The following is a 22,833-nucleotide window of genomic DNA, read 5'->3' on the forward strand; positions in this document are numbered from 1 at the left end:
TTTAATGCGCTTGCACTCCACACACATTCATTAATAAGACAAAAGAGATATATGCCAGATATTACTGGCTATTAGGAAAAAACAGCAGCCAAGATTAACTTAAACTGTTGTTAGGAATGCATCCATGACTAACATTACTCCAAATTTTATTTATTCAACTTTCACTCAAAGTCTATTCTAAAGTAACAATTTTTCTTTCCAAATAAGGCTCAGTTTTAATGTATAATAAAATGGTGTGGTAGAAAATTGCACAGCAGGTGCAACCTCACACTGTCTTTCTTTTTTTTGGCCTGCCATTTACTTACAAGGAGAGAAGTGCCACATCAACCAGAAGTATTCCACTCATTCTCCCTGCTGCAGTAGGCCCCTTAAAGCTGGCAGGTTGAGAAATACCCTTTTATTAGTTAAATCTAGACTCCTAGATTCAAAATATTAGTGTTCAGCAGATTAAAAACCTCAAAGAATGCGTCATTAACAATATATGTCGAAGTCCAGAGTAATATTCTCTGTAGATTACGAGATTAATAGATAAATAAAATCAAGATGAGTTCCCTTAAAAGTATTCTGGGGATAAGGATATTATTAACAACAGTGATTCTCACCCCCAACTGTATATTAGAATCACTGGGAGCCTTTTCAACTTACTAAGTCCAGACTGTACATCCAGAGATAAGATGTAATTCAACTGGGCTGAAATTACCTGGGCATTAGTAGTTTTAAAAAGACCCTCAGGTAATTTTAATGTTAGCTAGAATGAACCACTGACATATACAGTATGATTCTGCATGATGTTATAATACTGTATTTTGCTTTAGTGGATGTAAAAGTTAATACCACTTTTTTTCCATTTTTGTTATTTCTCTGAAAATTCCAAATGGATTTACTCTTGACTGAAATAAAGAAGAATGTTGACTTGGAAATATACCTGTGAAGCTTGAAGGCGTTGGCACAGTATCGATGTGTTGTTTCTTTTTCCAAGTTGCTTGGTAAATTGACAATTGATAAGGCACCAAAGGGGCACTTCTGTTATTTAAAGAATTAGTTTTCTGTTAATTCTTAGAAATATAGGCATGACTAAAATGAACAGATGAAGAAATTTTTATAATTTATCTTCCAAAAGTGGGAGTTTCACATAGACGTAAAGTATTGTTTCATTTCCTATCCTTTGCTTAAGAAAGTTAAGTTCCTTGAAGGCAAGAATCATATCTAATAATTCTGCATTCCCCCTAGTGACTGGTATAATCCTGGACATTTAATGTGTTTAATACTTACTGCAAAACCTTAGAGAACTGGAGGCTTTTGTATGAGAAGGTTAAGAGCAAGATAAAACACGGTTATTAAGCATACAGTTCCATATTCAGTCAATGAGAAACGCCTTCCCCTTATCTTCTTTTCCCTGTCTCTGTATGCTTCCATTTCTACCTTGTAAAGTCCTTTAAGGTCATGGATTGTACCTTTCTTGGTCTACTTATGTCCCAACAACAGCTAGCATAGTATTTGCACAGAGCAAGGACTAACGTCTTTCCATTGTGATTTGTAACCATCCCATATGAAAAAGATACTTCATATTCCAATTGAGAAAATTCACATAAAAAACCTCATAGAAAAACTTATTCAAACAATAAGTGACAATCAATCAGATAAATGCCCAAGGAACAAGAATGGCAAGAACTGGAAGGTGATTTAAGAGTGGTAACGTGGCTAGAAAAATTTCTCAGCAGTACAGATGACTATAAAGGTACAACCAAAGAGTATAACCTCAGATTAGAAATCTGTTCAGCAGAACTGTTGAATGAGCTCAGGGGACTAATTCAAGTCTCTGTATATAAAGATTTCAGGGAATTCCCATTTCCTAAGTTACAAGAACACAGAGGCTTAAAAAACAACACTCTTTGTTTGTTTTCTAGCAAAATAATCACCAACCTCTAAAAAAAATTATTAATTCTTTACACGAGATTTTTTCTGCAAACGGAATTACCTCCATTTACAGAATCCTCTATTACTCCATCAATGTACATAAAATGCTTACAGGCTGCAAGTAATTTAAACTTCTCTTAATCTACAAAGAAAAAAATAGCCACATTGCTCATATATGTGGTGCATTACAAGTATCTTAGTGTTCAGGGGGTATACACTACCCGCCCCCCGCAAACAATTCATCACATCAGTTTCTTTTCAGCCACTGAATTGCATACCCCAAATTCTGGAATCTCATTTTTTTATAGCAGTGAGGAAAGAAAATAAAATCGAATATACTGTTCAAAATAAGATTTCCACCACCCAAAACACTGGCAGGCAAATAATAAAAGATTAGTAAGTATTTGCTGGAAGAAATATCTCCTGCTTATATTTTAAAAACAAGAAAAAAACGCTTTCAGGTACTAAGCCTGGTACTTCTGGATACTTAACCGAGGATTCAGAAACCAATGTAAAATACACAAACCTTATTAGAAAAAATAACAGATGGTGTCCATATTTTGGGAAATCTCCTTTCTAAAATATATTATCTGTAAATAAAAATAATTTAAGAACTTTATACACTGGCTCCTAAATATCTTTTATGAACTAAAGTTGGAAATCCATCATTCTTTAGTAAAATACCCTATTCAAACCATTCAGTATAACAAAAACTGAGGTATTTTGAAAAATTACACTATTGGGATAAATCCAACAATAGAAGAATGTATAACACAGCAAAAGCAGTACTTAAGGATTAGGTTAAATTAAAAAAATTTTTGGCTGTGTCCATTTTTATTTAAAAGTGTGAATTTAGGGGCTTCCCTGGTGGCGCAGTGGTTGAGAGTCCACCTGCCGAGCAGGGGACACAGGTTCATGCCCCGGTCCAGGAAGATCCCACATGCCGCAGAGCGGCTGGGCCCGTGAGCCATGGCCGCTGAGCCTGCACGTCCGGAGCCTGTGCTCCGCAACGGGAGAGGCCACAACAGTGAGAGGCCTGTGTACCGCAAAAAAAAAAAAAAAAAGTGTGAATTTTAAATTAAACACAGGGACTTCCCTGGTGGCGCAGTGGTTAAGACTCTGCGCTCCCAATGCAGGAGGCCCAGGTTCGTTCCCTGGCCAGGGAACCGGACCCCACGTGCATGCCACAACTAAGAGTTTGCATGCCACAACTAAGGAGCCCTTGAGCCACAACTAAGACCCGGCACAGCCAAATAAATAAATAAATTAAAAAAATAAAATTAAACACAGACTTGAAAAAAATGTATGTAATATGACTCATATTTTTTATATTTCAAAAAAGTTCTGGTAAAGACTTGGAGAATGTCCTTCTCATAAAAGGGTGAAAAAAAATTAATTTTGGTTGGAAATGGCTTTACGAAGTTTGCATAACTTTTATTATTATTTTTTAAGGATAACTGTTAAGTGGGGTGGTTAATTAATTGAAAAAGCAATAATAATATTGATATAAGAAGACTATTTTTCTGAATTTGTATTCTTTATTCAATGTTTTATATTTGGCTCTAAAAATAGTTATAATGTACTCAGAAGTTTTAGATTTCATTTTTAGGTTACAAATTTGATCCAATAAATAAAATATCACTTACTTTAATACAAATACCACAACCAATACAAAGAGTTTCAGAAATCCATGCTATTTTGCTCTGGGGGACAACCTCTATGCATAATTTTCCTGGCAAAGGAAAAGATAGAATTAAGTCATTTCTTCTGATGTTCTAATTTTCTGAACACTGTTATTTCAGCAATTCTGGTTCCAAATTTCCATACAGAATCAAGTTTTCAAAAAGAAAGGCCACAGAAAGAAATATAAATCAGTGCTTTGGATAGATTACTGAACTTAACTACTTATATGAATACTCTTGTCAGGCAAGGCAGAGATGACTCTAATATGCTTATTTGTTTAATCTACTACGGGAAGAAAATATGCTAATAAAAATACAGCAGATTCTAAAACAGCTTTACTTTTAAGCTGACTGACCTGAATATATAATCCATAAAATATGCCTTGAAAATGGTAATGTACACCAGATAAGGGAATGAAATACGTTAGCTAAATCAGGGAAGCTCCCCAAAGGTATGTGGACATCTAATACACAAACAAAATTAAACCTGGCATTAGGGATATTAATAATGGAATTTCTGAATAGCACAGTAGACTGTAACACATGACATCTAAATTTCCTTTTAAGATTTAGTAAGCTTATACCTCACTAGTATATTTAAAGTAAAAATTATTTAGTTTAGCCCTTAAAGACGACCAACAAGTCATCAATTCTGAATGGTCGTAAATTTATTTACTCTTGAAAATATAGCAAAACCTCATGAATAGTCATTCATATTAAGCTTTTTTTTTTTTTTTTTTTTTTAAGGAGAATACTATCAAATATCAATACAAACATCTTGGCAGTCCTTTCTTCATGACTTAAAGTAACCATAGGATTTTGTAGGACAGTAAGAATCTCAGTAATTTGAACTCTGGTTTGATTTTGTGTTCAATGAACTTAAACAGGATCATTTAGTCACAAAGCATTAAAAGAAATTTAGAACAAAATCTGGTCTTATTTTTACATTTTAAAGAAACTAACGGGGGAGAAAAGTATATACTAAAGCCTAGAGAACCATAAAGACAGTGTATTCCTTTTAAAACCTTCTCTTATCCTTAAATGATCCACAGAACAGCTTACCCATTCGAACCACAGGGCAACTCTTTTTGCACTCCTGCCGACACTTCTTAGGTTTACATTTGTCATGGTTGACAATAGCAATTCTTGTTAATTTATCCGCCATAATTCTAAGGAAGTAACAATATCCAGTTCCTCTATTAAAGAAAAATTAACAAAATTATGGCATAGTCAATGCAATTAGTTAAGAGAAATAAGTCACAGGCATAAAAAGTTAGACAGGAGGAGATAAGTTATCACTATATTCAGATATTAATACCTGGAACTAGTTTAAAAAAAACTAGTAAAAGCAATAAAATAATTTGGTAAGGCTGGAAAAACAAAATTTTACATATAGTCCATTCATCAGAAGATTTATATAATGAAGGAAAAAATACCACTTTCAACAGTCAGAAAAAAGAAAAGATCTAGGGATCAACTTAACAAGATATATATACACATGTGCGGAAACTTTCAAAATACCAATGAAAGACACAAAAGACCTGAACAAGTAGAATGACATGCTGTCTCAGTTTTCACAATAAAGAATAGTCAATATCAGAGATTTCAACCTTCCCTGAATTTATATATTTAATCCAATCTCAAGGAGAAAAAAAAAACTGAATCAGACAAATCAAATCTAAAGCTCTTATACAAAAAGAAAAGTATTAATAGCCAGGAAAATGGAAAAGAGCAAGGGGGAAGAGGGAACCTACACCTGACCTATGAAAAAAAATGATATAAGGCCTCAGAAATCGATGCTGATACCAGTGTATGAACACAGACCAATGAAACAGAATAGTAAGACTTGACATGAAAACATACATATGATAAAGGTGTTTACTTCCTCCCTCAAACTAAGCATCACTTCATGGCTTAGCCATCTTACTACAATGCACTACTGATGGAAATGGCAAATGATTATTAAGGGTGTAACCATCATGTTGGTCAACTGGAAAAAGTAAAAACTGCTTTACCTGGGAATTTACAATATGGCCATGATGAATTTTATGTTAACAGCACTGAAATGAAAAGGAGACCAAGTAACTATATGTATATACTCACTTTTGGAGCTTTTTAAAGTCTTGATATTTAACAGCACCATCAATTATGTAGTTGAGGTCAAAGTTAACTTAATCTTTTATAATATTGGGCTTAGTGATTGACATTAATTTTCTTAGAATGTGATTAAAGTAAGTAATTCGAAAAAGTGCCTTACTACTCCAGTTTATTCCAATATGTAATGAAAGAACCTGAAGCCAAAAGATTATTGACCAACAAAGACATTCCGTTGGCTTTTTCTATCAATGACTGTGATCCTCTATCTAGATTTTTCTTGACAGACTGCTTCCTCTTATAGAACTCTCCAGTCCTTCTCATAACCCCTCAATATCATTAGGCTTGGAGGGGAATAAAAGATCTTGCTCCTCAGTACCGCTCCCAGACGATTCTCTCTCCTCACTAAAAACAGCCACTTTTGCGTCTTAGGTCATCCACCCGCTTTAGTCATTTACCAACCATCAGATCACTCCCTCCCATTCTTTGAAATTTCGGCCCTTAGCTAATGTTCACTCTAACAACTCTTGTCATAACTCTTGGTGATTTTAATATGTTCATAGATGATCCTTCTATTAACAGCCTGTCATCTCAGTTCATTAACCTCTCTCCTCTAGTGATCTTGTCTTTCACCCTACCATAGCCACTCATTCCTTTGGTCAAATCCTTCACCTTGTCATTACAAATAACTGCGTTTTCTCCATAACCTACCTTTCAAATACCCCATTCTCCAACCACCATCCCTATCTTTTCAGTTCACCTCTCTCATACACAACAATCCAACAACCCCTTGAACTCCCCCATTCCTCAGACCTAACATTATCTCTCAATTCTACCACATTTCCACTGTCCTTCAGCCTTTTGTATCTTTGTATCTCTGTACCCACCTAAAATTCCGTTGTCAATCACTTACACCCTCATCTATAATCCTGGTTAAGCACAACTCTTCACCTGCACACATGCAGCAGAAAATGGGAAGAGAAAAAACAAAACCATGCTGACTAGTATCATCTCAAGTGAAACTATGCCAACCAGCAACCATACTATGTATTTCCATAGCTAAGTCCCTTTGCAAACTAAAAGATATCTGCTAAGGAGAATGTTCCAACAATTCTCTCTCATGTCTTTCACATCATCAACTATTCTTTCCACTGGCTTATTCCCATCAGCATTCAAACACTACATTATCTGACCCCATCTTCCTCCATTGCTTCATTTCTCCTTCCTTTTATAGCGAGACTACGTAAAAGAGTTGCCTATAGTCAGTGTTTCAAATTTCTTTCTAGGTATTTTCTCTGGAATCCATTCCAGCCTTTAGTGCCCATCATTCTATCAAAACAACTTGTCAGGTTATCACTGTTTTTCACATGGCTAAAGCAAATGGTTGTCAATCTTTGCTTCAGGGTCTTGGCCTTTCTGCTCCCTCTGCCTATAATGCTATTTCCCCTAGTGAGTCACATGGCTCACTCCTTCAAGTCTTTAATGTTTATTCTCAGTGAGCCTTCTCTAGCTATATTACCAAAAAATATAAAACTCTCTTGTTTTATTCTTCTCCTTAGCTCTTTCTACTATATGACATAGTATATATTTCATATATATGTGTATATATGGTATATGTACACGTTTACTGTGTGTATGTATATATATATATGCATTTATATATTTTCTCTCTACACACAGACAATATTTTTCCCTCTCCAAGCAGAAGGTACTCCATCATGAGTGCAGGAATTTTTGTCTGTCTGTTTATCCCAGTGGCTGGACCAGTGCCTACCACATAGTAGGAGCTCAAACATTTCCGCTGAATGAAATGAGAAAATGAATTTAGACATAGTAAATCATTTTCCTGTAGGTTATAACAACTTCAGGAGTCTTGCAAGTTAACAATATTTTACAGTGACAGTTATCCACTAAAGTATATTATTGGAAAAAAAAGTCACCCAAAAGGTGACTAAAATTTTATGTAATAAACAGTTACGCTGATAGGTTCACTTTACCCCTTTATAACCTTTAGAAATTGGTCCAGGCAGGCCTCCTGAAGATTAGAATAAGAAGAAAATAAATGACTTTTGAACTGCTACAAAAAAGCTATCATTCTGGAAGTGCCAACTCCCTGGAAACTGAAGACTCTTTAGTTAGCTATTAAAATAAAACTGGACACCATATTAATTATGGTGAATGAGCATGATGAATTCCCCTATAGGGGATAAATCTTCATTGATTTATCAATGAAACTGCTTACGTTAAAGTTTATTTCTGCCAAACTACTAAAATGTTTCACCTACTATTTCAAACCATTTAAAAAACCAAATGACTATAAAAGGTGATTTTTATAAAATAAAAACCTACCAGAGATGGTTAATAAGCTGATTTATATAAAAAAGTGATAAGGGCTTCCCTGGTGGCGCAGTGGTTGAGAGTCCGCCTGCCGATGCAGGGGACACGGGTTCGTGCCCCGGTCCGGGAAGATCCCACATGCCGCGGAGCGGCTGGGCCCGTGAGCCATGGCCGCTGGGCCTGCGCGTCCGGAGCCTGTGCCCCGCAGCGGGAGAGGCCACAGCAGTGAGAGGCCCGCGTACCGCAAAAAAAAAAAAAAAAAAAAAGTGATAAATTATAATACATTTAAGAAAAATGAATACAGATTCTTTGTAGAACTGTTAATTAACAGTGTAAACACTATTATTAATTAAATTTCTATGTTAGTTTCAAGAATTGGCAAGAAAGAGCCCCTCCTTTTTTTTCAATGAAAGACATAGCACATGAAAGCTTGAAGGGGAAGCCTGTAGTAACTGACTCCTTGAAGGTATTTCAAATCTGAAAACTGTGCTCAAAATAGGTACTCAAGGGACTTCCCTGCTGGTGCAGTGGTTAAGAATTCCCCTGACAATGCAGGGGACACAGGTTCGATCTCTGGTGCAGGAAGATCCCACATGCTGCGGAGCAACTAAGCCGGCGAGCCACAACTACTGAGCCTGCATGCTGCAACTACTCAAGCCCGCGTGCCTAGAGCCCGTGCTCCACAACAAGGGAAGCCACCACATTGAGAAGCCTGCACACCGCAACGAAGAGTAGCCCCTGCTCGCCGCAACTAGAGAAAGCCCGCGCAGTAACGAAGACCCAACTTAGCCATAAATAAACAAACAGATATATAGATAGATACAAAAACTTATTTAAAAAATAGGTACTCAATGACCTTCACTGTCATTATTCCAGCTGAGAGGAAAAAAGGAAGTGAGATATGGAAACCATCTGCAGTCTAAGACCAAAATTATTTTAACACCCTGTTCAAACATTTGAAAGGTTGCTGTTAACGAATGATGCTTATGTCATGTGAGATATTCTAACCTATGCTATTGCAGGTCATTAATTTTATAAAACATATAAGTTGGGAGTGGTGCACAACTCTGACTTCAGAGTCTTAAATTGAAGACAATTAAAAGGGACACTAAATTAATAACTGCTTTCTTCTTACCCCACCCCAGCAATTATATTAAATATTCTTCCTAAAAAAATTTTTTTATAGGGGAGAACAAATCTTTTCACTAAAACAAAAACAACACTCTTTGGTTCAGATACAGATAAGAGCCCTTGATTAACACTGACAAAGCATTATCGTCAAGCAAATGGTATAGAATGAATATTCTCAGTATCAGGGACAAAGGTACCGAGGACTGCAACACACATACCACTGTCATAAATGCCTAGTAAGCAGTCATGTGCAAGAGAAGGCGAAAAACCCTCAAGCAAAACAAAACACACTGTTCTTAAGGCTACTTCTCACTCTTACGATTTTACCGTAAAAAAATGAGAAAACGGGCTTGCGTAGTTTATGGGGTGTGGGAATCGGCTTTAGCCGTCGTTCCTACAATGCACGACCCACTGAAGGGAAAGGGCCTTTCAATAAAGACCTGATCGCAAGGAGTTTAAGATATGATAAAGGAGAAGACGGAGAAGTCACCAAGGGGAAAAGTGCTATAAAAGTGCACCCGAAATGTTAAAGGCGTTCACCTGGGAGATTATTTGAGCTAACCCTGGTTACAGCAGAGTACACGCTGCTGTGAGCACAGTGACGTCTGGCCATCATGTCTACAGACGGGGAGTGGACAAGCAGGATTCGACTTCATGGCGGCAAAGATAATTCACTCATTCCACAATCCCCAAACGGTGGAAGAAAAGGCTTCCAAAGGTGCCAGGGGAAGAGTGGGGGTAGTAGGGGACGCTCTGCGTTCTGAAGGCGGCTGTAAGGTTCAGCCCTAGGGCAGGAGCGGGGGAAAGGGGGGACTGGAGGCTGGACCGCTGAGGGGATGGCAGCTAAGGCCATCTTCGGGTCCCCTGGCGGGGGTGGCGGGCCGCAGTGGCAGAGTGCCGAGTCAGCTGGAGGGAAGCGCGAGGCGTCCCCAGCTCTCGGCGGCGCCCGCGCTCCGGCGGTTCCAGCTGTCTCGCTCAAGCCGGCTGCCACGCGCCGCTGCCGTCTCCACCGCCGCCACCTGAGGCCTAACCAAACGCTCTGGGAGAACGTCCCTACGGTGTGTAGACCGTGGCAGACTACAGCTAAAGGCCAAACCCTTCCAGGCTATTCACGTACCTGGAGAAACAGATTCCCCTTGCGGAGGGGAACGCAGAAGCCAAATCAGTTCTTGCTTTCACTTCTCAGCCACACAACGCGTTCCTACGGCCACTGGCCAAAATGGCGGTGCCCAGCCGCCGCCTCACGCATGCCACAGGGAGGTAGTGCGCGTGCGCGACAGGGCGCGCTGCGCGGAGCCCTGGAGGGAGGTAGGGCGAGACGGCGGAGAGTGACGTCATTGTGCTGCGACCCCAATTGACGTTGTTGGGTAAGCGAGGCGGGCCTGGGAAGCTGAGTGGGAGTGGCGCGGAACTGCAGCGGTTCCTGAAAACCTGAGTGGCGGCAAGCCGGGTCTGCGAGCTGTAAGTGCATGGGCTTTCCCCGAAGTGGAGAATGGTTCTAGCTTAAGCAGACGGGTTCTTTTCCCCAATGTCAATCTCCTATTTCGCTCCCGATTTCCTCAAAGCTGGTGGGTCAGGAATGGATCCTTAGCCGCTGCCTATTCTCGCACTTCGGGCAGAGGTGTCAAGCAGAACCCACGGAGTCAGGTCCAGACACTGCTCGTGGTGGCGTTCTCTCCTTGGCCTCAGCTCCTGAACGGTGTGGCCACGAACCCGTTCTTCTCCGAGTTCCGTGCTTTATCCACTTGGTGGCGTCCAGTACCAAGTTCGGCAGTTAAATTCTGCTCCAATAATAGAGATGGGCCATTTTTTTGGACAATTTGACATTTTTGGGTATTTGGCAATGTGGCCACAGGTTTAATCGTCTCATCCCAGACCTTACTTAACTTGCAGGTGGCAAATACTTTACGATTGAAGCTATTCATTCATCCATTTATTTATTCAGTAAATTGCTAATGGAGCGTTTAAACCTCAGGCCTTTCCAAAGTTTGCAGTCCAGTGTCTATTATTATTTAAAGAGTATCAACTGCTTGTGTGGAGATTAGGGAACAACTGAGATCTGACTCAGGAGGTGTCAAGGAGATGGTATACAGAGCTTTTGGCACAGGTTTACAACAGCATTTACGTATAACGATGTTCAATAGCTGTAACTTTGCACTACCGAAGCAGTTTTACATGTTCACAATCCACTATTTTTTTTTTCACGTTTGGATATGCCTACCAAGATTAACAAAAGATAAAGTAAACTTGTGGTTTAGAATAGGCCAGTTATTCACTTCTAGACCTTAAAGGCATTTTTCTGACTTTATGTACTATGGTAAGAGCACATATAAATGGAGCTTTTGACAGCTAATGAGAAGATGTGATTTTTCTCTGCATCACTTAACGGATAATTTAAAATGTAGACCAATATTTACATATTCCTGGAATAAGAGTATTTCAGTCTGACTTTTCTAGGGAAAAACTTCATTTGGATTGGAATTTTTACTCATAGAGGTATACAACTGCATAGCATTATAGGAGTATAGATCAAATCAACCCATTTGACAGGAAAGGAAATAAAGCCCAAGGCGAGGCTGAAGTTGACACCTTGATCCTGTGCCCTTTGACTACTATAGCCTGCTGCTTTGCACAACTTGTAAGTTATAATATGTTCTATTTTAGAAACAAAAACTGAATTCCCAAGAGTTTTTAATTACAGTGATTATGTCAACTGCTTTCGAGAAATAGATGATTAATATCCAGGATATATTAGTGATCGATTTGGCTATTAAATTTTTTCTTTTATGTTTTGTAGAAAGATGCTCAGGTCTGGGTATAATGTGGATACTTTTTTTTATCCTACATAGAATATTTTTAAAATGACCACACCAAACAAGACACCTCCCGGTGCTGACCCTAAGCAGTTGGAAAGGACTGGAACAGTACGGGAAATTGGGTCACAAGCTGTTTGGTCACTCTCATCTTGCAAACCAGGTAAAACAAAACAACACAAAAATGCTGTTCATAATAACTGCTGAAAGTTTTCTTGTGCACTGCACTAAATATTCTTTCTGTTAAGATGCTTTATTTTAATTCTAAAATAAATCTAATTGGATTTTCATTTGTTATATATCTTCTCAATTGCTTTACTAGTGTCTGCTTCAGTTTAACTGCACATGTCTCATAAGGTCTCTTCCTCTTTTTTTTTTTAAAAATATTTATTTATTTACTTAGGCTGTGCCGGGTCTTAGTTGCAGTACAGTGATTGCTGTGGCACTCGGGATCTTTAGTTGTGGCATGCAGACTTAGTTGTAGTATGCGGACTCTTCAGTTACAGCATGCATGTAGCATCTAGTTCCCTGACCAGGGATCGAACTTGGGCCCCCTGCATTGGGACCATAGAGTCTTACCCACTGGACCACCAGGGAAGTCCCTCATAAATTCTATTTTTACCCTCTCTCTGGTATCATTCAGTTATTTGGTTAGCATTTTTTTTTTTTTGCTATTTCTCTGGATAGGATAAGTGGTTGATACATTTTCTGAGTGATTACACATACCCAAATAACTTTATTTTACTCTTGGTTGGGATAGAATTCTTGGATGGCAGTCCTTTTCTCTCAAAAATTTGTGGATCCTGTTTTACCATTTTCTTTTTTGTCATGTTGCAACTAAGAAGGCTATGCCTGTCTCTCACTTTCTAAGTAACTTGTTCTTTCTTTCTGGCAGCATTTAAGCTTTTTCTGTTTATTCTTAGACTTCAAGAGTTTTGCCAGGATGTGCCAGGATACATGTGTACCTTTTCTCATCTGTCTAACCTATAATTTGATGAGTATTTTCAGTCTGTAGAATCAAGCTCAGAGAAAGTTTTTTAGCTTGAGTAATGTTAATGATAATGTTATTGATTTGGTAGTCACTTTTCCCTCAGAAACTTCTACTATTTACATGTTGTCTCCTGTAGTGTCTTCCCACTCAAGCCTCTTCTGTTTCCCCTTAAGATTCTTTTCTCTCTCTTTTTATGAGTAGCTGGGGATATACAGAAAAACTCACCCTTTTTGTGTTTATAGTTCTATGAATTTTTTTGTTTTTAATTTTTAAAAATTAATTAATTAGGGGTTCCCTGGTGGCACAGTGGTTGAGAGTCCGCCTGCCAATGCAGGGGACACGGGTTCATGCCCCGGTCCGGGAAGGTCCCACATGCCGTGGAGCGGCTGGGCCCATGAGCCATGGCCGCTGAGCCTGCGCGTCCGGAGCCTGTGCTCCGCAACGGGAGAGGCCACAACAGTGAGAGGCCCGCGTATGACCAAAAAAAAAAAATAATTAATTAATTAATTTATTTATTTATTATTTTGGCCGCACCACGTGGCATGTGGGATCTTAATTCCCTGACCAGGGATCGAACCCAAGCCCCCTGCAGTGGAAGTACGGAGTCTTAACCACTGGACTGCCAGGGAAGTCCCATAGTTCTATGAATTTTAACAAACACATCACAAATAAAGAATATTTCTATCATTCAAAGAAATTTCCTCATGTCCCTTTGTAGTCAGTCTTCTGCCCCCTCCTAAACCCCTGACAACCTCTGATCCATTTTGTGTCCCTTTGGTTTTGCCTTTTTCAGAATGCCATATAAACGTAATCATACTTTATGTAGCTCTTAGGGTCCAGCTTCTTTCACTTAGCATAATGCATTTGTGATTGTTCTATCAGGAGTTGGTTCCTTTTTATTGCTGATTACTGTTCCGCTGTACAGATGTGCCACAATTTGTCTACCTATTCACCAGTTAATGGACATTTAGGTTTATGGTAGCAGCTTCCCAGATGGTCCCAGTGATCCTTGTTTCCTGGTATTCGTACCCTTCTGATGATCTCTGTCACATTGTGTCTGGGTTAGTCTCTGGGACGAGGAGAATATGGCAGAAATGATGGTATGTGACTTCTGAGACTAGATCATAAAAGACATTGTGGCTCTACCTTGCTGTTATTTGGATCACGCACTTTAGGGGAAGCCAGCTGCCATTTTGTGAGGAAACAAGGGGACCTGTGGAGAGGTTGGTGTGGCAAAGAAACAGGGCCTTCTGACAATAGCCAGTGGGGAACTGAGGCCTTTTGTCAACAGTCAAATGAGTAAGCTACCTTAGAATGGATTCTCCAGCTCTAGTCAAGCTTTTAGATAATTACTTAAGATAACTTGACCGCAAACTCATGAGAGTCCCAGAGCCAAGCTGCGCAACCAAGCTGGTCCCAAATTCCTATCCCACAGAAATTGTGAAGTGATGCATGTTTGGTGTTTTAAGGCGCTAAGTTAACTAAGATAAGGTTGCTTCCAATATTTGGTGATTATGGATGAAGCTGCTATAAACATTCATGTACTGGTTTTCTTGTGGACATATATTTTCATTTTTCTTGAGTAAATACTTACAAGTAGAATTGCTGGGTTCTATTGTTTTTATTTCTTCCTTTGCATTAGCTAAGACTTGCAACATGATGTTGCATAGGAGTGGCAAAAAGGGATATCCTTGCCTTATTCCTGATCATAGTGGGAAAACTTCTATTTTCTCACTATTATATATGATGTTAGCTGTTGTTTTTTTGTAGATAATATAAAGTTGAAGAAGTTCCATTATATTTCTAGTTTGCTAATAGATTTTGTCTTGAATGGATGTTGGATTTGTCAAATGTTTTCTCAACATCTAATGATATGATCATGTGGTTTTTCTCCTTTAGCCTGTTGTTTGTTTTGATGGATTACATTAGTTAATTTTAGAATGTTGAAACAGCTGTGCATACCTGGAATAAATTCCAATTGATTGTGGTAAATAATTCTTTTTATACATGGATTCAATTTGCTAATATTTTCTTGACAATTTTTGCATCTGTGTTCATGAGAGATATTGTTCTTTAATTTACCTTTCTTGTGATGTCTTTGTCTGATTTTGTTATTAGGGTAATGTTGCCTTTATAGAGTCAGTTAGAAAGTATTCCCTCTGATTCTATTTTCTGGAAGAGATTATGCAGACTAGGTATTATTTCTTCCTTGAAAGTTTGACATAAGTCACCAGTGAAACCATCTAGGCCTGGTGATTGCTTTTGGAAGGGTATTAATTTTTTATTCAATTTTTGTAATAGATATAGGCTTATTCAGATTATCTGTTTCTTGTGTGAGTTTTGGTAGATTGTGTCTTTCAAGGAATTGGTCCATTTTATTTATCAAATTTGTGGGCATGAAGTCTATAATACTCCTTTATTACCCTTTTTATTGTCCATGGGATCAGTAGTGATGGCCCCTCTTTCATTTTTTATATTAGTAATTTGTGTCTTCTTTCTTTTTTTCTTGGTTAGCCTGGTTAGAGGTTTATTGATTTTATTGACCTTTTCAAAGAACCAGCTTGTGGTATTGGTAATTTTTCTCTATTAATTTGCTGTTTTTAGTTTCATTGATTTTTTTCTTTGATTTTTATTATTTCTTTCTTCTGCTTGTTTTGGATTTAATTTGCTTTTCTTTTTCTAGTTTTCTAAGGTGAATGCTTAGATTATTGACTTTAGAGCTTTCTTCTTTTCTAATATATATGTAGTTCATGCTATAAATGCTAAATTTCAGAAAGCAGTGCTTTCTGTTAATGATTTCTAGTTTAATTCTGCTGTGGTCTAGGAGCACACTTTGTGTGATTTCTATTCTTTTAAATGTTTTTATTGTGTTTTATAGCCCAAAATGTGGTCCATTTTCGTTAATGTTGCATGTGAACTTGAGAAGAATTGTGTATTCTGCTGTCATTGGATGAAGTAATCTATAAATATCAGTTTGATCTAGCTGATTGACTGTGCTGTTCAGTTCAACCATATACTTGCTGATTTTCTGCCTGATGGGTAAAGGTTAAGATTCAGAGGCTAAAATTTCTTTAGTGTCTTTGTTTTTGTCTCCTTGTTATCTTTGGATTTCCCTAGAGACTCCTTAAATGGCATCTAAACTTGCAGTTTTTTGAATTTAACCTCCTGATATTATGTTGGAGCCCTGTTGATATGGTGGTAAGTTATGGGGGGAATGGAAGTGTTCTATAATCCTTTGATTAGATCTCAGTCTTTTAGTGGGCCTGTGTTCATGGCTGTGACCTTACAAGCACTTCTCAACTTTTCTTTCCCCACTTAGATGAGACAGGAAGGCTAGAGGGGGATGGAGTTGGGTATTTTCCCTCCCCCATGTCAGGCTCTGGTAAAACCCATGTTGCTTAGGTTCTGCTAAAACAGTTTTCCTTTAAGTCAGGCCTTTGTTAAAGGGGAAGAAAATGCTTTTGGTTTATTTCATAAAGATTACTTTCCCCCTCTATCTGCATGAAGCACTGGAGAATTTTCTCTGATCTTTACCCTGAAGAGAACCTGGTGGGGCTCCTAGAGGTAAAACTCATGAAAATGTGGAGTCCTCTCTAAGGCTGGGCTTCCAGGAGCTTTTAATCTCTCAAGCTAGTCTGTACTCAGTCTCTAGCAATTAGTGAATGAACAATTACTCAATTACTCTTTAAGTTTTCCTACCAGTTGCTAACTCTAGTGGTGGTTTCTGCTCCTGGTAAGATGTGATTCTCTGTTTTCTGTTCTCTTCAGTTTTTTGGGTGGTGGTTTGCCCTGTGACCTCTTTGGGACCTAAGAAAAATTATTGGTTTTCAGTTAGTTCAGCTTTTTTGTTGTTGTTGTGAGGATGAGAGTGACATTGTCCAAACTCTTTACATGTCACATCAGAAACTAGAAGTTCTTCCTTTTACTTTTAAACTGTATATATCTTTTTATTTGAAGTGGATTTCTTATAGACAACATATTATTGGGTCTTACTTTTTAAAATCCAGTCTGACATTCTTTATCTTATAATTGGGAGTATTTAGACCATTTACACCTAATGTACCTACTGATGTAATTAGATTTAAAACTACGACCTTGGAATTTGGGGGGTTTTGTCCATTTATTCCCTCTTTTTTAAACCTGATTTTGGATAAATTCAGTATTTTTTATGATTCTGTTTTATCTCCACTATTGACTCATTAGTTATACATCCTTTTTGAAATTTTTGAGGGATTGCCCTAAGGATTACACTGTACATCTTTAATTGTCACAGTTTACCTTCAAGTAATATTATACTACTATAGGTATGGTATACAAATCCTTCAGTATACTTCCAATTAATGCCCATGCTTTATGCCATTTTTGTTATGTATTTTATTTTTGCATATTTTAAACCCCCAGAATATATTGTTGCTATTTTTGTTTTAAAAGATCAGTTATATTTTGGAGTGATTAAAAAACAAACTTTATGCTTACTTTAACGTTTTCAATTTGGGGAACTTTTTATTGTTTTGAATAGATCCAGGTTTCTGTCTGGTATCATATTCCTCCTGTCTGAAGAACTTTCTTTACATTTTTTGTGTTGCAGGTCTGCTAGCACTGTTTGGTTGAAAAAAATTTCATTTTGCTTTTATTACTGTCATATATGTTCCCTGCATGAAATTCTAGGTTAGCAGGTTTCTCCTTTTACTACTGTAAAAATGTCATTCTGTATCTTCTGGCTTGCATAGTTTCTGAAGAAAAGTCTGCTGTAGTTAATGTGGCTTTTTTCCTAGCTGGCTTTAAGATTTTATCGTTAATTTTCAGCAATATAAACATTATGTGTCCACGTGTATGCGTGTGTGTGTGTATGCGTGTGTGTGTGTTTAATCCTGCTTGAGATCCACTGAGATTCTTGGATCTTCTGGTTCTTCTTGGATCTTCTTGCATTACTTTATGAAAATTCATGGCCATTATTTCTTCAAGTATTTCTTTTGCCCCATCCTCATCCTTCTGGGAATCCAATTATACATATGCTAGACCATTTAATTTGCTAGACCATTTGGTATTTGTCCCCTTGCTTTTAGGTGCTCTATTTTTTGTTTTTTCTTTTTTTTTCTCTTTGTGTTTTGCTTTGGGGTTTTTTAATTGGCCTAGCTTCAAGTCTACTACTTCTTTCTTTGGCATTATTGAGTCTACTAATGATTCTGTCTACGGAATCTTTCATCTCTGATATGGTGTTTTTTATTATGGCTTTTTCATTTGACTCTTAAAGGAGTTTTCTCCTATGTTGAAATTCCCTGTCTTTTCCTGCATTTCATCTACCTTTTCCCCTAGATTCTTTAACGTATTAATCATAGCTATTTAAAGTCCCCATTTGTTAGTTTCAACATCTGGTTCATCTCTGAGTCTATTTCTAGTGATTGCTTTATCTTTTGATAATATTTGTTTCTCTTGCTTGTTTGTGTGTCATAAATGTTTACTGAATGCCAAACATCACATATAGATTAGTAGATACTGAGAAAAATGGTATTTATACTTTGAAATGGATACCTGTTTTCCTCTGTCAGCCTTTTATAGTGGAGGTTGTGTTAGTTAGGAATTGAGCTGGGTTTGAGTTTGTTTGTTTTATTATGGTTACTTTCAATATCACAGGCTTCAAATTCCTCTAAAGATGCCCAGTACTTATGGCGGGGCTGTTGTGCCAGAGGAGTTTTCTTAATGTTCCTCCTCCACAATCATTTTCAGTTATCTCTGTATCCCTGTGCTTCAGAGGGTGTCTCTCTCCATCCTCTTGCCCTGCCTCCAGCAGTAAAATGCGATGGTTGTAACTCAGTGCAGGGGATCAGAGGCAGGATTTCTTCTCTGTTTTCCTGGTCTAGCTTCAATCCTAGACAGCCCTTGCATGTCTGACCTCCAGGTTGGGACTTTCTCAGCATTTTGGTCCCTCCTACCTATGATAGTGAAACTCTGGACTTTCCTAGGAGAGAGTTTTCTGCCCCATCCCCAGAGGAAGGAGTGTTTTCTGCTTCTTCCCCAAGTGTAGAGTGTTTTTTCTTTTACTTTTCTCCCAGCAAGGATAGGTCTGTGCGGTTGGGGTTTTTGCTTTTCCTGCAGTGGCAGTCTGTCCCCTCCTCCAGGCATGTACCACTGACGTAGGCTTTCCAATCTCTTGCTTTCCCAAAAAAATGTCCTCTAATGTGTACAGTGAGGCCCTTAGAAAAGAGTCTGAGAGTCAGAGTGAGTTCACCTTGTGTTTGTGACTCCCAGGGCTGCTATACTTTTATGATAGCCCATGCTTAGCCTTTAGCAATTTGTTGAAATTCTACCTGATTTCTCCTTCTATGTTTATTTGCTCGCTGATCCTTCCTTCCATGCTCTACCACAGTTGGGACAGGCTGCCCATCCTTTCTCTCCTAACCTGGGAGCTGACCCTTCTTGGATTTCAGGATATTTGGTTGCTGCGTGATTTTAAGCACTCATGTTTTCAAGAAAAATTATGAGTTTGTAGTTTATCTAGCCTTTTCTTGTTGTTTGAGTGAGGATGGTGTCTTTTTCTAGCTTCATGTATCCTAGACTGCTTCAGAAGTTTCTAATATTCTTTTTTTTCTTATTTTTTAATTTTTAAAAAAATTTTAAATTTTTGGCTGTGTTGTGTCTTCGTTGCTGCACGCAGGCTTTCTCTAGTTGCGGCGAGTGGGGGTTACTCCTCCTTGCGGTGTGTGGGCTTCTCCTTGCAGTGGCTTCTCTTGTTGCGGAGCACAGGCTCTAGGTACACAGGCTTCAGTAGTTGTGGCACGCGGGCTCAGTAGTTGTGACACACGGGCTCTAGAGCGCAGGCTTAGTAATTGTGGCACATGGGCTTAGTTTCTCTGTGGCATGTGGGATCCTCCCGGATCAGGGCTCGAGCCCGTGTCTGCTGCATTGGTAGGTGGATTCCTAACCACTGTGCTACCAGGGAAGCCCTCTAATATTCTTTATAGCACCAAATATTTCTGTGAATTTGCTCAAGTTGAGTATCTTCTATTGCTTTACTGAGTAGCATAATTCGACTGGTGCCATACTGATGTCAGTAACAGGGTAAGAATCAGTGCCAGTTCGCATTCTTTTATGCTGTGGGGCTTGGCAGAGGACAACACCTAGAAGTTACTGGTCCCCTGAAGATGCCCCACTGCTCTGACATCTTGGAGGTGCAGAAGAGAACAATAGCTGACACTACCAGAAGAATGGTGGGGATCACTTAAAAATGTGTTGGGTATGAAAGTCTTGAAATTCATCATTGTGCTGTCACACATTTTACTTCTGTGATTTTCAGCTTTGTGTTCATCAGTGAAATATAATTATATGATTATCATTTTGCATGTTATGAATGACTGAATAGTCTTTATTAATGCGAAACAGCATGAGAAAGTTAGTTGTTTAACCTTTACTTAATGTTACTTCTTTATGGTCAGATATTTTTCAGTTCAAGTCAGCAGACAGTTGCTGAAATCTGTAACACTGTTAGAGATTAAAAAATAAAAAAGACACACAGACCTTGTTGTCAAGGAGTTCACGATCTAATGGAGGAATTGTATCTTTAAATTAGTCATTATTATACAATGTAATAATTTATGACTTTTATTTGATGCTTCCTAAGAGAGGTTCTGTTGTAAGTACTTTGCATGTATAAAATAAACAACTGTCTCAGTAAAGTCTCCAAAAGTCGTATGAAGTATTTACTGTTATTTTTTATCATTTTCCAAATGAGGAAACTGTAGTACAGACAGATTAAGCAGTTTGGCAAATATCCCCTAATAAGTGGGAATGCTGGGACTCAAGGCAGTCAGGCTTTCACTAGGTCGTACTGCTTCCCTCTAAGCATGGGCTCAGTGCAGTAGTGGGCCAAAGGAGAAAGTGATTGACACTGCTTCAGAGGATCAGGGAAGTCTTCATGGAGATGATGCGTATCTGGCATGATGGGGCAAGGTAGAATTTCACTGGGGAAGGACATAAAGGCAAGAGGAACAGTATGTGCAAAGGTGTATAGCTAAGCAAAACATGGTTCTTTCGAAGAATTGTGAGTAATCAGTAAGACTAGAACAGAGGGAAGTGGCATAGGTGAAACTAGCTAGTTAGGAAGAGGCCTGATCATAGGGGGCTTTGTTAAACAGTTCATACCTGGGAGTTCCCTGGTGGCCTAGTGGTTAGGATTCTGGGCTTTCACTGCTGTGGCTTGGGTTCAATCCCTGGTCAGGGGACTGAGATCCCGCAAGCTGCGCAGCATGGCCAAAAATATAAAATTAAAAAAAAAAAGTTCATACTTTATTGTACAGAGAGTATGAGCCATTGAGCAATTTAAAGTAGCAGAATGAAACAGTGTTTGTTCACATTTGAGAACTGTGAAGGATGGACTGAAGTGAGGCAAGATTAGAGGTAAAGAAATGAGTTAGGAGATATGCAGTAATTCAGGTGAGCACTGATATAAGGGAGAATTTTAATAAACTTTCAAAATGTTAGTATCAGTCTTTGGGAGATACAGATGTACCTCACTGCTACAGTATGGTTGGTGGTAGATGGCTTTGCAAAATTATTATTTTATCTTTGGAAATGCTGGTTCAATATTTCACTCAGATTAAAGTTGGAATGTATTTAGTAGATTCAGCTTAATTGAATACGCATCAGAAAACAATTCCACAGTTCAGCACAATTGTCAGTCTCTGCCCAAGAGACTGGAAAAACTAAAGGTCAGATTTGTGTGGTTGCCGGCATGATACCAGAGTCTTATTATAATAATTTAATCATTTAATTTAATAAGCATCAAATGCATACCATGTTGGGAAAGAAGATTAGGAGAAAAATAGGTACATTTTCTATGTTTGACTCTATGCGTGATATTTTATAAGCCGACAAAAATAAGGGATTTGATGAGGCTGTATTTTGTGAATACCTAGAACATACTTTCCACTTGATCCATATCTTCTACCAAGACATTGCCTTTATGAGTTAATTTTGAGAGGCATAACTGGGTGGTGTAAGTTCTATTTTTCTTAAAAAAAAAAAAACCTGACGAAATTTTTATTTTCTTTTCATGCTATAACTGACAGTTATGATCATTGAGTTAAAGAATTTCTGAGTTGAATAGCAATATGTGCTTTGGAGAAAATAAAACAGCAATATAATAAATAGATCAAGGAGGACCTGTCATGGGAAGTGAAATTTGCACTGACATGTAGATGTTAAGAAGAATCCACTATGCAAAGATTTCAGAGAAGAAGCTTCCTGACACAGGGAACACCTAGTTAAAAGGCTCTAAGCTAACTGGTTTGGCATGTTCGAAGTTCAGAAAGAAGGCTAGTGTGGCTGGAGAGTTGTAAGGAGGTTAAGTGGTAGAAGATGACATTGGAGATATAATTAGACATGGGTCAGATTATGTGAACTCTGGTAGGCCTTGGAAAAGAATTTGGATTTTAAGTACAAAGAGAAATCACTAGAGATATTAAGCAGGGAAGCGAGATGATCTGATACAGAATTTTTAAAAGATGTTTAGGTTAACTGAGTTATTATATGAGTTAATAAATATTTCATGATTTAATATATATAAAATGCTTAGAAATGTGCATGGCACATATTAAATGTGATATCAGTGTTTGCTATTATTATTAATTTATTGATATGGGTTAATCTTTTAGATATATTAAATGAAAAGAAAAATGCAAAGTGTAGAAGTATGTATGATATGCCATCATTTGTGTAGAGAGGAAAAAAGAATATATATATTTGCTTACATCTGTGCAAGGGTATGTAAGATACTGATAACTTGGATTATATTTGGAGAAGGCAACTAGATGCTGGGGGGAGAGAGACTTCACCATGTTCTTTTTTGTACCTTGTGAATTTGATCTAAAAT

At 38.0% G+C, this 22,833-nt stretch overlaps 2 protein-coding genes across 6 annotated transcripts in view; one reads left to right on the forward strand and one right to left on the reverse strand.

The window, feature by feature from the left end:
* Positions 1 to 10,411, reverse strand: part of ABCE1 (ATP binding cassette subfamily E member 1) — a 38,069-nt gene extending 27,658 nt beyond the window's left edge. The window contains exons 1-4 of the mRNA XM_030878128.3: positions 10,279 to 10,411; positions 4,662 to 4,795; positions 3,564 to 3,649; positions 926 to 1,023 (exon numbers count right to left, since the gene is read on the reverse strand). Of these exons, the coding sequence (XP_030733988.1) occupies positions 926 to 1,023; positions 3,564 to 3,649; positions 4,662 to 4,764 (287 nt within the window). The 5' untranslated portion in view covers positions 4,765 to 4,795; positions 10,279 to 10,411. The remainder of the gene's footprint in view (positions 1 to 925; positions 1,024 to 3,563; positions 3,650 to 4,661; positions 4,796 to 10,278) is intronic.
* The window catches only part of ANAPC10 (anaphase promoting complex subunit 10), an 84,804-nt gene continuing 71,769 nt past the window's right edge, over positions 9,799 to 22,833 (forward strand). For 4 of the 5 annotated variants that reach the window (XR_009564061.2, XR_009564062.2, XM_030878130.3 and 1 more), the window contains exons 1-2: positions 10,523 to 10,622; positions 12,011 to 12,137. Coding sequence is in view for 3 of the 5 variants with exons in the window: in XM_030878130.3 (XP_030733990.1) it covers positions 12,023 to 12,137 (115 nt within the window). In the remaining 2 variants the exon portion in view is untranslated. Of the gene's footprint in view, positions 9,880 to 10,522; positions 10,623 to 12,010; positions 12,138 to 22,833 lie in introns of those variants that run through there. The other variant, XM_060299718.2, reaches the window with a different exon arrangement.

Source organism: Globicephala melas, chromosome 5, assembly GCF_963455315.2.
Source record: "Globicephala melas chromosome 5, mGloMel1.2, whole genome shotgun sequence".
Classification (NCBI taxonomy): domain Eukaryota; kingdom Metazoa; phylum Chordata; class Mammalia; order Artiodactyla; family Delphinidae; genus Globicephala; species Globicephala melas.